The sequence below is a fragment of the Papilio xuthus genome, unplaced genomic scaffold (assembly GCF_000836235.2).
Source record: "Papilio xuthus unplaced genomic scaffold, Pxut_1.1 DF824655.1, whole genome shotgun sequence".
NCBI classification, from domain to species: domain Eukaryota; kingdom Metazoa; phylum Arthropoda; class Insecta; order Lepidoptera; family Papilionidae; genus Papilio; species Papilio xuthus.
In genome coordinates, this window is record NW_013533994.1 from 3,597,073 (window position 1) to 3,609,915 (window position 12,843).

At 39.2% G+C, this 12,843-nt stretch overlaps 1 protein-coding gene across 1 annotated transcript in view; it reads right to left on the bottom strand.

Moving 5' to 3' along the window:
- Window positions 1-10,943, bottom strand: part of LOC106127641 (tribbles homolog 2) — a 36,240-nt gene extending 25,297 nt beyond the window's left edge. Inside the window, exons 1-3 of the mRNA XM_013325793.1 lie at window positions 10,674-10,943; window positions 10,143-10,551; window positions 5,977-6,266 (exon numbers count right to left, since the gene is read on the bottom strand). Of these exons, the coding sequence (XP_013181247.1) occupies window positions 5,977-6,266; window positions 10,143-10,442 (590 nt within the window). The 5' untranslated portion in view covers window positions 10,443-10,551; window positions 10,674-10,943. The remainder of the gene's footprint in view (window positions 1-5,976; window positions 6,267-10,142; window positions 10,552-10,673) is intronic.
- Between the last annotated feature and the right edge of the window lie 1,900 nt (window positions 10,944-12,843).

Here is a 12,843-nt window from a genome sequence, read left to right on the forward strand (position 1 = left end):
TTTTGTAATGTTAACAAAAGGTCTGTTATCGTCCGTGTCCGATGTGTTTCGGCGGGCAACGACCCCGCGCTGCACATCCGAGTCGCGACTAAACGTCGTGAGCGATGCCCCCGGCAGGTTTACAGCGATAAAACTGAGCGCAAGCGAAAAACAAAAGCCTCGGCCGGCTCGCGTTTCGCTCGTTGCCAAGCTAAAATCATAGCGAGCTAAATAATGAAATGCTGGCGTCGGTTCGGTCGCGTGTCTGCCACGATCCCTTTGGCTTTTTTATTTCGTTTTCGTTCCCTGTGACCGCTCATGCAAAACAATTAAGCACTGATTATTCTACATTATAACCGGGATTATTATTCACGTCAGAGCCTTTAAGGAGGTCTAACTTAAAACAAGTTTTTAATCTATTTTTTATAATCTGCCAGCCATATTGTTTCGTTCCCGTAGAGCGCTCTTGTGTAACTTCAACAGAGTAAAGCTGCGATTACAGGGGCGTGCTTAATTATTGGCGCGTGCATGTTTTCTTGTGTATATTCATCCCCCTGGCGAGTGCGGCTAGTTTTTGCGACGAATTGTACAGTGCACTCCCGGGGCACGGCCGGGGTTACGTCGGTTCAAACTGTGCGCCCGGCTCTCTGGCTCCAAGTCACGACGCGCTGACTCAACCAGCCAGTGATATCATGACGCGACACCGTTTCCATCAGCTTCAATTACACGTACACAGACGTTTTGACTGCGGTCAATCGCAATAATATGTGAAACTATAAATACAAAACCCAATACAATCCCAAAGCAACGAGATCTCTAGTTGCCCCAACACTTTAAGCGTGACATGGACGACAATCGAATAATTGTGGGCAATAGTTAATCAGCCTGCAATTCATTAATGTCGAAACAGCATTGTCACAAAATTTCCAGTCGGCGCGCGGGCACGATAATTTAATAAAGGTCCTAAGGCAACAGATCATTATTTGTACGACGGTGGTAATTCCAACGTTTATTCAAAAGCGAAAATGTCTAATCGTTCGCGCTTAAACTATTTTGTGAACATTAGAGTCTGGCTTTGATAGGAAATTTGTGGTGGTAAATTAGTATTTGTAAGGATTGGGAACAGATGTCGGCATGGAGCGTGTCACAACGCACGGTCGGCGTATCGGATAAGTGCGCGTTACGCAAATCCGCAGATATGTCGGCCGCGCGGGCGCAGGCGCTTGCACAAGGTTTCGCAGACCTTTGTTTTACGCAACCCGATCGATTTAATAGCAAGTCGTACATTTTCTCAGCCGCGCACTCGCCGCTGAAGAAAACTTATTGTCGATCGCAACCGGCTATTGTAAGGCGCCGGAAATGGAAGACAAAAAATGTGAAATAGATTAGCCGGATCTGCGCGGTTCCGATGTGGCAAAAAGTCGTCCCGCGGCTCACTTCGTTGTGAAATGTTTTTTTTTTGCAATGGCCAGATTTATTTTCATGTTTATATGGATGACGTCGATGTCCGGTGTTGGATTCTCGGAACGACCTTTTGACAAAGGTGATATTCGCAGAGCGATGCACCGTCGTCCGCGTCCGGTAGCCGCGTCCGGTGTTTTTATGACACCGAAAAAGGTGCGAAAGCACTTTATTTATAGCGGTGATCGGTTCGGGTCGTCCTCGTCCGACTTTATTTACAGATTGAGGGAGAGGCGTAGGTAGGCGCAGACGAAAGCGTTCCTGGTCGTTTGACGGCGAGCAAATGCGTCGGATGGTTCGATATTTGTGTATGTATATAGAAGCGTGCCGGGCGTCGGTTCCGCACGGACGGAGGCGGCTGGGGCGCGACATTGGCACGGTTACGCGACCTCCGCGGAGCGCGCGAGGCCGCGCCGGACGCGCCCGAAACGCCTCGCATCCGGCACGCCCGAGCATCGATATACCAATATGCGGACAACAACTCCCCAAGTACCAAGTATCTCTTCGGATGTTGTTAGATTTGCAATCGAACGCTTTCATTACACAATGACAGTAACTCTAACGGTTCCACAAAGTTATACAACTGTCGAAACAGAGAGACGCACGAATGGCTTGCTGGGCGGACGGTATTATGCAAATACGTCGCCGTAATGCGGCTTGCACCACGAGTCTTCGCCGAGGCGTTTCAAAACGTCGGACGGAGGCGCGAGCGCAGGTAGGCACGGGTGCGGGTAGCACACGAAGAGCTCAGCCCGAGGCTGTCGGGACGCGCTTGCGAATTTGCATGTGGAAAGAATGCGAGGCGGTCGCCAGCGGGGGCGCGAGGAAGCGGTGGCCGGGCCGGTATGCGGCGCGGCGAGGCGTCTGCCGCCTCATCGCGGACCGATTTGGCACATCCGCCGACGAGTGCCAGCGCACGCGGATCACAAATACCCCGTCCCGTTAGCGCCGCAGACGACAAAATACGTTCACATCGACACGACAGATTCGCATGTGAAATATACTCTTATTACATACACTAAAGCAAACTATGGATGCTTCGACGCCCTGCAACAGTGCGCCTTGCATTCGATTGCATAAACAAAGTTGGCAATAAAGTGTCCTCGTTCAATCAGATCTCGCTACCGTGTACGCAAAAAGCTCGAGTTTTGTTTTCTTACCTGGAAAAATTCGACGCGGCATAATTATTTTAGCGCGGAGGAGGCGGGATGAGAGCAGACAATACGCTAGGGACAATTTATACCTGAAATGTTTTACAAAGACCGTGTCTTCCGATATACATCGTTTTGGCACCGCTCTGTCTGGGACGAGATCGAATCTATCATCTCTCGATTCATTCATAAAACTTTAACTATATTACAATTTTAAATGGTTCCATACAAAAGCGACTTTCGTCACGTGCGTTTCCGTTCATCTATATCCTGTCGGATACAATAACTAGGTTTGTAAATGAGAACAAAGGTGAGTTTATAAGGAAACATCCGGCTTTCGTGAAAGTGTCGACACAAATCGTTGTACTTGGTGTCTGAATAGATCTTCCAGGAATTAACCGAATTCGTTGTACAACATGTAACGATTCTGTTTGACATGTGATTATCATGGCTCCCCGAGGTACCTGATATTTTGGCCATACACGGACTACTTTTTTTTGTGTCAGGACTTATTATTGTTCAACACGATACTTTGCTCATGCTCATTTGATGACCTCACCAACAATTTGAACATGAGTACTCTGTACTTTATACCTTTAAATTAATAAAGTAAAAGGTAAAATGTAAATCTGAATTGCGATTTTCATATCAAAGGCTTAACTTTAAATTTAATAAAAAAAAATCCTCTCTCGGAACGAAAAAACTACGTACAAGTGTTAAGAAAATCCGCTTCAAAGAGTCAAAGAGATCGCGAAATCAATATTAATGCTTGTTTACCTTTGAGACGACGGCGCGGCACAGCGTGGCGGACTACTCGAATTTATAATCGAAGGGGTCTTTGTGAAGACGTGAGAAATGAGATCCAAGGGCGGGGGACACTTGCTAGTACACCTTAAGCGTCTATTCTCACGATGTCCAGCAGCTGGTCGTCTTGATGCATAATTAGAATAAATTAGAGGTCAGCTGCATGTTTTAACTGACGGTCCGAATCGGTCCCGTCCGCCATTTTGGGATTATGGGAAAGTTGGCAGACTCGACTACCTGAACGCAGCCAAAAATGCGCTAATGACGTATAAAAAATGGTCGTCTCACGAACGAACGTCTAACATGTTATTTAAGTCGAAGCTTGTCGGTGAGAATCTGACGTTTTCGATTAATTTCAGCCGTTTTGTACTTGACATGGATTTCGCGGCAGCCGACGCGTGCGCCTAATTGCTATTATCGTGGGATAGAGCAGTACAATGGTTACTCGTGTAACGTATTAAACAATTACTCACGTCAATGCTTTTTTATTAAATGTCTAGTTCTTACAACTGTTATATTGTAATTGAATAAAAACGAGTGGTCTATATAACTATTTCTCATCAGATCTAAGTTAATTATCGTTATAATTGGGCGATAATTCTAATCATAAGACTAATATGATATTTTTTTAAAAGTTTGAACATGATATTACACATTACTAAAAAAAATGTTGATTACGACGATGTTGTGATACTCGAGCAAGTGTTTCTTTGAGTCTGTGGTCCGTGTAATAACCAAATGTAAAGCATTCCAGCTTTGAGCTGTAACTTCAAAAAGGCTTCCTCAAGTCTCGCCTTTGCGGCCGCGCTGTTACGTAAAGGGTGGAGCAGAAGTTTTTACGTTTCCCGTTCCGCCTCGCGAACCTAAGCTTTTGACAACGTTCGCTTTGATGATGCGCCGCTCGCGCTAGGGGGGGTATTAAAATTTACCTTTTCCCCCCTAAGTCCGTCCTCTCAAAAGCGGACCGAGTTAATACTGTTTCGCAAATATACTACAACGGTCTGTCTGAGTTTCGTTCGTTAATCTCTTCGACTTTCATATCTATATTCCAGTCAAAGGCTTTTTTGAAATTCGAACGACAAATGTCACGAGGGACGAGCATCCACAAAGGTCGTATAGATAATATTACGGTCAAAACCCTGTTCGCGGGGGCGTAACGAAAATTGTCTCGTCGGGTTATCCAAGGAGAGTGGAATACACGATGGGCCGTCGCCCGGAACGGAGGACGACGACCGAATTTATATACGATCCAATTTAGAACGATACGTGGCTTGTATTTAATTACTTTTGTATTCAGAAGCACAATACACATAATTATGTATGAAATTAATAAGAAAAAAATATAAAAAGAATAAACAATCGAAAGGGTTGGTATGCGGGACAGGTGAACGATGTAGTTATAAAAAAAAAACTAAAGGTATTTTATCGTTAAGGCACGAATAAAAGGGTGCGTGCGTCGTTAAATAACTTTCTCGAATCACCTGATCGTATAAGGGTGGCAGGTACCCGCATAATGTAAGAGGGGTGGGTAGTCAGCGCGGGCTCAGCGCGGGCGCGTCGCGGGCGCAACACACCCTTGACCCGATTGCGGCGCAGCAATGACACCGCTCGCCTTGAGCCGTAGCATTGCCGGAGATATTTGCAACAATGGAGGCCAGATAACGTTACAAAAGTTCGAAAATCCGCCGGCACCTACCGCACCGCGCTGCCCGCCTGTAATTAATAACCGTTGGGCAACACTGTGCTGTGCGCGATTGTCCTATTGCATTCAACGTTTACTTTGCATCGAGTACGTAATTCTACATTACATTATTATAAATGTGTTACTATTTACATTATTGTGTTTACAGAAATTACATTTACAAATAATACTTGCAATGACACTTGTGAGATTCTTTTAAATATCTAAATAATGTGGCATATTAAATTAATTTTTCATTTTACGACTTTGATACAATATTCTTTTTTCACATAAATTTTTGTCAGTAACAGAACTTAAAAGGTAGCAAATTGGTACGCGACAAGCAGCCCGGCGCCGATCCGCCTCCGCTAACAAGCGGTTATCGACACATGTTAATTGGAATAATATATTCCTTCGATAACTTTATCGCAGTCGTACGTGGCGCTATCGAAAAACAAAGGAAATGACGCGCTACTTAAGACACGAAACGTTTCCGCTGCGCCTTCCGACATTTTTATGGGCCCTATATAGATCTTTTTCTCACGATATATCCGCGTGGGCGCAGATAAAAACAAAGGAAGTATCCCGTTGAATGTATCGATTACGTAATAATACGTTAATTTTGTTACTATTGAAGTTTATGTTGGAACGTGCATTATGTGTACACGGAGCGAGCGTGCGTCCGCAATCGAAAATCGCGCAATTCAGTTTCCCTCGTAAGTTACTTAATCGAGGCATAGATCTGGGGCCGAGGCTAGGCGCGTTGCGAGCGGGAGATATCGCTGCAGGACCGTTGCGTCAGTTATTTCACTGGCAAAATTTAGTACACGGCAATTGGCAGATACCGATAACGTTAATGAAACATTATAAAATATTTTTAATTAGTTAAACTAGACTCACCTTTGGGGATCTGCGAACACGAACTTTCTGAGCTTGAGATCTCTTAGTACGATTCCTTGTTCATGGCAAGCAGCTACTGTTTCTGCCATTTGTCTGAAGAGTCTGCGTGCCTCGTGTTCTCGTAGCCTCTTCCGCGCGCGCACATACGAGTGGAGGTCTGAGTGAGATCTTGGGAAGATGAGGTACACCCTCTTGTCACCGACTAGGACCTCATGTATGGGGTTGACGTGCGGATGTCCGTCCAGCCGGTAGTGCGCTTGCAGCAAACTACTGCAATCGCGGGACACCACCTACAAAGCGGTACAATGTTAAATGCAATCCTACGGATAAAAACAGCTAATTCATAATGATTTAAAAAAGTACTCAGTATTTTATTTGTGAATACATACTGGTACATATTAAATGGGAAGTAGTTATATAAATATACTACAAACAAAACTAGTAATTCGCAAATGCCAGTCATTCAAATATTAAATCTATTTAGAAAAGATCGTTAGTCGAATTCGTTCCGTAGCATTTCAAAGAAACTTGAATGAATGTAACCCTCTTTTAAATACACTCCGTATTTCAAACCTGGCTAAATTTTGAAAGGGCTAGATCTAATGCGTATAACGAAACTTCAATAATCACTAAATAGAGCTCCGTTGACGTTCCAACTGTACAAATGGTATTTAACTAATGATTGTTTAGGAAATGTGTTAAAATATTGTATAGGTGTTAAACAAAGAAGTATGCTCATGGAAATTGGTGTAATAAAAATAATATCTTGTTATAAGTGAATATTGCATATAAAATACGTGATTGATAAAAAAAATACGGTGAGAATTAAATGTTCTTTGTTTGTACGAGGACTGCAGAGACAATGCAAAGGTATTAAGTATTACGAAGATATTTTTGTATCTGATAAATTGAAACAGTTTTAATATATATCTGTATTTTGCATCTGTTGCACTGTATTATGTTATATTTCGTTAGAGTTTCTACACAACTTATTTTCAAGTCGAATGAGAATGCTTGCATTATACTTTGTACGAATATTTCGGCAGTGTAAATCTACGGTTATATTTGTATTAAGTAACTCTTTGAAAATCTAAATAACAGTTGGCACTGGCCAATTTTGTTTTTAATTTTAATTTATGAAGCTATCTAAAATTGTGAGCAGTACATCGGGTATTTCCGAACGGGCACGAAATGTCAACGACATTTTGCCGCGAATTTGAAATTCGATTTTCCGAATGTCGAACGACGAATTGTATCGCGTGCATCATGAAATTTCATTTTTAAATCGTCTACGTATAAATAAGTGTGAGTTATTTTAGTGCAGACCTTCACAGAGCAATCTACAGAGAATTTATATGTATTTTAAAGTACTAGCTCACTAAAATAAATCGTGACCTATTTGTGAGTTTGCGTAAAAATTGAAAACGATAAGAATTCGCAACGTTTGCTGTCTACTTGATAATATTTGGCCACGAATACGATCTACGGCAGCTAACCTACATAATGACTGTTATCAATATTTATTTAAACGCCTTGTTGCGAAATGTCTACCTCGAAAAAGGATTCGCCCAATAACAAATACAATTTCTACATCAAAAATATAAGTTGTATTCGATTTTTGAAATTACATTTTTTTTAAAGTGTCATGTTTAGTATATTTTAATCAAAATGAAAAATAAATGAATAAATATTCTTTAAAGTCGTTTGGTATGACATATGCGTAGTCGTAGTTAGTCAACATATTGTTTTCAACATTCGAGTGTGCGAGGCACCGTTCACCAAGCAATGCCACAATCCCAGATTAACCGTGCAAGAGTTTCGATTGTTAGTACATTCATTACGATATTGACAATATTTTAACATTTAAATAGCTCTATCGCACAATTCAAGTTCCATTACTAATAGAACTCCGCTATTCAAAACAAGTTATAGAACCGAACGAGCAATGTAATCAAAACAATGTTATGTTCTTGTTCGCTCAGTTGTTTAGTAGAGGGGGCATGTTAGGAGGGGGCCCGCTAGCCTCGGTGTGACATTCGGCGATCGGTGCGTTATCATGTCTATTTCACAATGTCAATGAGAAGGTCATGCTTATTTTCGGCGGGCATGAATAGATCCACGTGTGACTATCAATTTAAAAATCAATCATGCGTTTAATGCAGTCTGATATTGTAGTGAGGGAATATTGTGATGACGAATGTATCGAAAGAGAGCAAATTGCGCAGGCTGTGTCTCGATGCTTTTACACATGTGGCATAAGGCAATACGAATGTAGCCGCTCGTGTCGGCAACACGGTGTTGTAAATACACTGAGCGTTTAGCAACGATATCGTTGCCACATTTAACCTTGCCAAGTTCTCACGAGGGAAGTGTCTACTTTGTGCCTTGACAATACCTGTATGGGCCTTTGTTAGCACTGGAACTAAATATCCTGTATTGCCTAAAATCATAACCTACCTAAACTATATGAGGATGTTTGAAATAAGGTTTCCCAATACACGGCTTTGTTAACTTGTGTGATTCAACTGAGGCGGACAGATTTATTTGGTCAAATGAGTAATTTTTGTTTCATCTTCCTTTACCAACCACTTTATTTACATTTTATGATTTACAGTAAATGTTAAATGAAATCCCTCCCTTTGCTTTTTATTTAAAACTATATAAAAATTATAGTCTCTCTACAAGTCAGAATCTAATTTTATATTACGTTATAATGATACTTCTACAACTGTAACCGATCTAAATATGTTCATTAGGTGTGATATTACAGTTAATTGTTAAACAATTGCGAAATCAATACATGACATTGTAAAAACGACGATGAATCGGTGGCCTACAAGTGCGATCAAGTAGCGCGGGGCCATGACATATAAACTATGACATCGATTTTAAAACATTGACGCTATTAACAATGCACGCGAAATAAAAAAAACAATGAAATGTCATGTTGACAATGCATCCGTCAATGTCACATGTAGAAACAGATTAAAATCAACAAATACAGAAAAAAGTATGTGTGAAATCTATACTTTCGATTATCTATGTTCATATTCCCACAGATAAATAATAAAAATGTAATTTTTGAAATTAATGATTATTTTGCAAGCAAAGGTCGACGGTATGTGGGCTCATTATACACAACTGGGCTTATCTCTCCATGGGGTCTCAATCCCGTGGGATAAAACGAACCCTTCCAGATTTGCCGGATGTTTAAGTTAGCGTGAAGTGAACTACGGCTACAATTTTAATCATTTGTAATTATTAAAAGTGGAATGGACTGGACATAGAACAGATGTTAATCTATTTATGTCGTTCCACATAAATATTTTTAAATAAATAAATTAAAGAAATGTGAAGGTCTTTTTATTTTATCGATGAGAAGATTTAATTGCGTCTTTGTAATGTAATGTGTTAATTATTATAGTGGCATATGATTATGGATTTGCTCAAAGATGTATGTCAAACAGACTAATAATTCTTTTAGGTTCTATGTGGGCATTTGTTTTACGATTTTAAGCCTTAATTTCTCATATAAATCCGACCTTTTAGCTACTAAACTACAACGATTCAACTTTTTTCACTGTTATATGAAAAATTACGAACAAAAAGTTAATTATGAATAAAATTAATTTAATTCTTGTTTATGAGCTTATTGTTTCGACCATGTTACAATAACACTCCTATTTTACGAAGTTTTCAAAATAAAAAACGACCAAACAAAACACACATTGTAACAATGACTATTTCAGCCTTTTGACATTGAAATATTTTACAAGTTAGATTCGATTTAGCAATAGCTGTAAATTATTTAGTGTCGCTAATTGGCTACTTAAAAAATTGTTCCGTAAGGTCGAAAGAAGACAAGAGATTACACACTGTATCAATCAAACAAAACTGCGCAAGTCTGTTGTAAGCTGGCACAATTTCGACACGAGCCGTTATGTATCCCAGTCATGTCGACAATGCGATGACAGATCGCTGTTTTGGACAATGACTAAAGACTTAAAAATGACAGGTGTGAATATTATCATGATTCAAGATTTGCACGTATATTTGGGTAAGTATCTACCGATGCCGTATTGGTTATGAAATGCTAGAGTTTGATATAATTTTGCGAGTTGTAATTTATGAGTGTTGTGTATAATTATTTGGCTGTGTTAACTTACTTTACAAACATATTCCTCTTGTGTGCGCACGTCCACACATCGACAAAGCGAGGAGCCCTCCACTTGTTCCAACAAGAGATATTTCTCGGCCACTAGGGCCGCTTGGAACTGATGTTGGAGCGGGGCAGGGCTGCTGGGAGCGGGACTCGAGGGCGAAGGCGCCGCCGATAACCGCTCCACCAAGCTCGGGGACTGCGCCCTCTCCTCAGTTTTGCTGTGCTCACCCGAAGTAACCGGCACGGTCACCGCAGGCTTGCTCAAGCGCAATGGCCACAGCAACGAAGGCGATCCCGGATCCATCACAACACACAACACTGTTCACTGTCACGATACACTAAACGAAACGTTCACAAAACACGCACAAACAAACACTTAAAACGAAGAGGAACTATGATGTGATGAACATGATCTGTAACAAAATGAATAACATTTTAAATGTGAACACAGTCAAAACAAAAAATCTACAATCGTAAAATTAGTCGACGTTTATTATGAATAAATTATTAAAATACCCACAAATATAGTACGAACCTTGAAATGAAACGTCCTGAGTGGATATCGTACCAAAATTTGACTGTCCGTGGCGGCGAATATCGCTTTAATTCTTGTTGAATTACAGGATTTATTTCCGTAGTAATTCGAGCAAGTTTAGACAGGCCAATATTTTGGGCCGGTGTCCGCTCGGGTTATTGTTAAAACTAAACGAACACACGACCGACTCTGACTAACGCCATTGCGAGACTGACTGAGAGTAGCGTGACGAGGTGACGCGGGCATTCGGAGGATTCGGCCTGAGCCTCGCGCCGGCGGCGACCGAGCCAACGTCCAATGTCGACACACCGTCGGCTTGCGTAGTACGCGACTGTACGCCATGCGGTTTGCAACTGAAACAACTACTCGCTGCCTGTCTCTTTCTATCATACGCTTTAAATTCTCTTTGGAAAGGGAAAGAAACAGACCATTCATTTACGTTTGGCAATGCAATGATGTCAAATGTGTTGTTTCAATATTTTTCACAACAATAAATTTAACAACAGAAATAGGTAATTGCATTTAACTAAATGTAATATAAGTTGTGAAAATCTTTTATGTCGAGAGTATATTACTGATTTTATTTTCAAACTTTTCGTATATTAAAGTAAATTAAACAAAAATTATAATTTCAAGTCTCTTAATATAGTCGCTGCAAGCAGTTGAGCAAGACAGAAAATGCTATCACAATCAGATTGTTACGGACCTTATCTGTTATCAGGATAAAATTCAGGACAGAGATCGGAAGGACCTTATATTATTAAGGCAAGCATAATTTCAAAATCAACGCAAAAACACATTTAAAAAAACATCTCTGAAATTTTTCCAGTTGACTGTATGTAGCTTTTAGCATACTGCAAAGAATATGGTATAAACAGCCGTTAAAAAGTTTTTTTTTTTTTAAATTTTAAATTTCTCCAAAATCAATTATTAACGAATTAGGATAAAACCAGTTTCTTAATATAATGAAAACAGATTTACTTATATTGCAAGTAAAAAATATTTTGCAATAAATTGCAATTCGTCTAATGTACAATACTTGGGCAATTTTGAGTATTATTAATTCGCTTCCATACGTCTGATATGGTATACTATTAAGGTTATTTTAAAATAATTACCTTGTGGAATATGACGATTTTACTTCAAAAAAAAAGTAACGTCACAAAAAAGACTAAAGATTAAATGTTATTGCGCAACATTTAATTAAAAAAAAAACATTTTTTTTTCTGCGATCCTTATGAAAAAACCTACCGAAATTCTAATACAGAGTGATTAACATTTTTATAAATTTTCCATTACAGGTACAAATCTGGTATGATTTATTGCACTCCCTATATTTCGATAAGGACTTCTATTTAGGTTTACTTTGTACTTCTACAAAAGTAAGTTCACAATCTCCAAGTAAAATGCTGGATAACTAACAAATAAATTAATTGCCACAAAATACTTCCTGCAAAATATTTTGCGATTTACTACTAATTTGTAAAAAAGCAACGATAATTTTGATAAATAAGTGCCAAGTATCTTATTGAGGACTTTCTTGGATATTGTGTAACAGGCCTTAAGTTTTGTTTAAATAAAGAAAGAATTAATTATAAATTATTTCAACGTATCACTTACCAAACTAAATATATCAGCAATTTTTCCAAAAAAATCTTGAAAAGGAGAACGAACCAACTCACAGGACGTTTTCCATCCAACTGAATGTATAAAAGATGTCACCATTCATTTAACGCTAAACAATATTGAATTCTATTGCGCAACAATTACAGTCGAAATTAATTTTAATAATAACCTGAAAATATGACTAACAAATATTCAAAACGATTTTAATAGAACGTTCTAGAATAACAATCGTAATTTTTAGGTTAATTTGATGAATGTATAATTTGTACTAAACTTAGAATTAATATTAATAGCTTTATACATAAAAAATATCAACAAAATTTATTTTTGTTGCTTGAAGTTGAACTTGAAGATTTAATTTTTTTTTACAATTTAAATTATTTTTAGTGTTATCTGTATCCATTAGTTTATCAGTTTACCTTTGGCCAGTTTTAAGTTTACAATTGTCAATTTCTTTTTAAATACGCAGTTATAATACTTTTCTCGTAGGTAAACGTAATCTATAAAAAGGTCTTAATGTTTTGCCCAGTCATTAAATAATTCC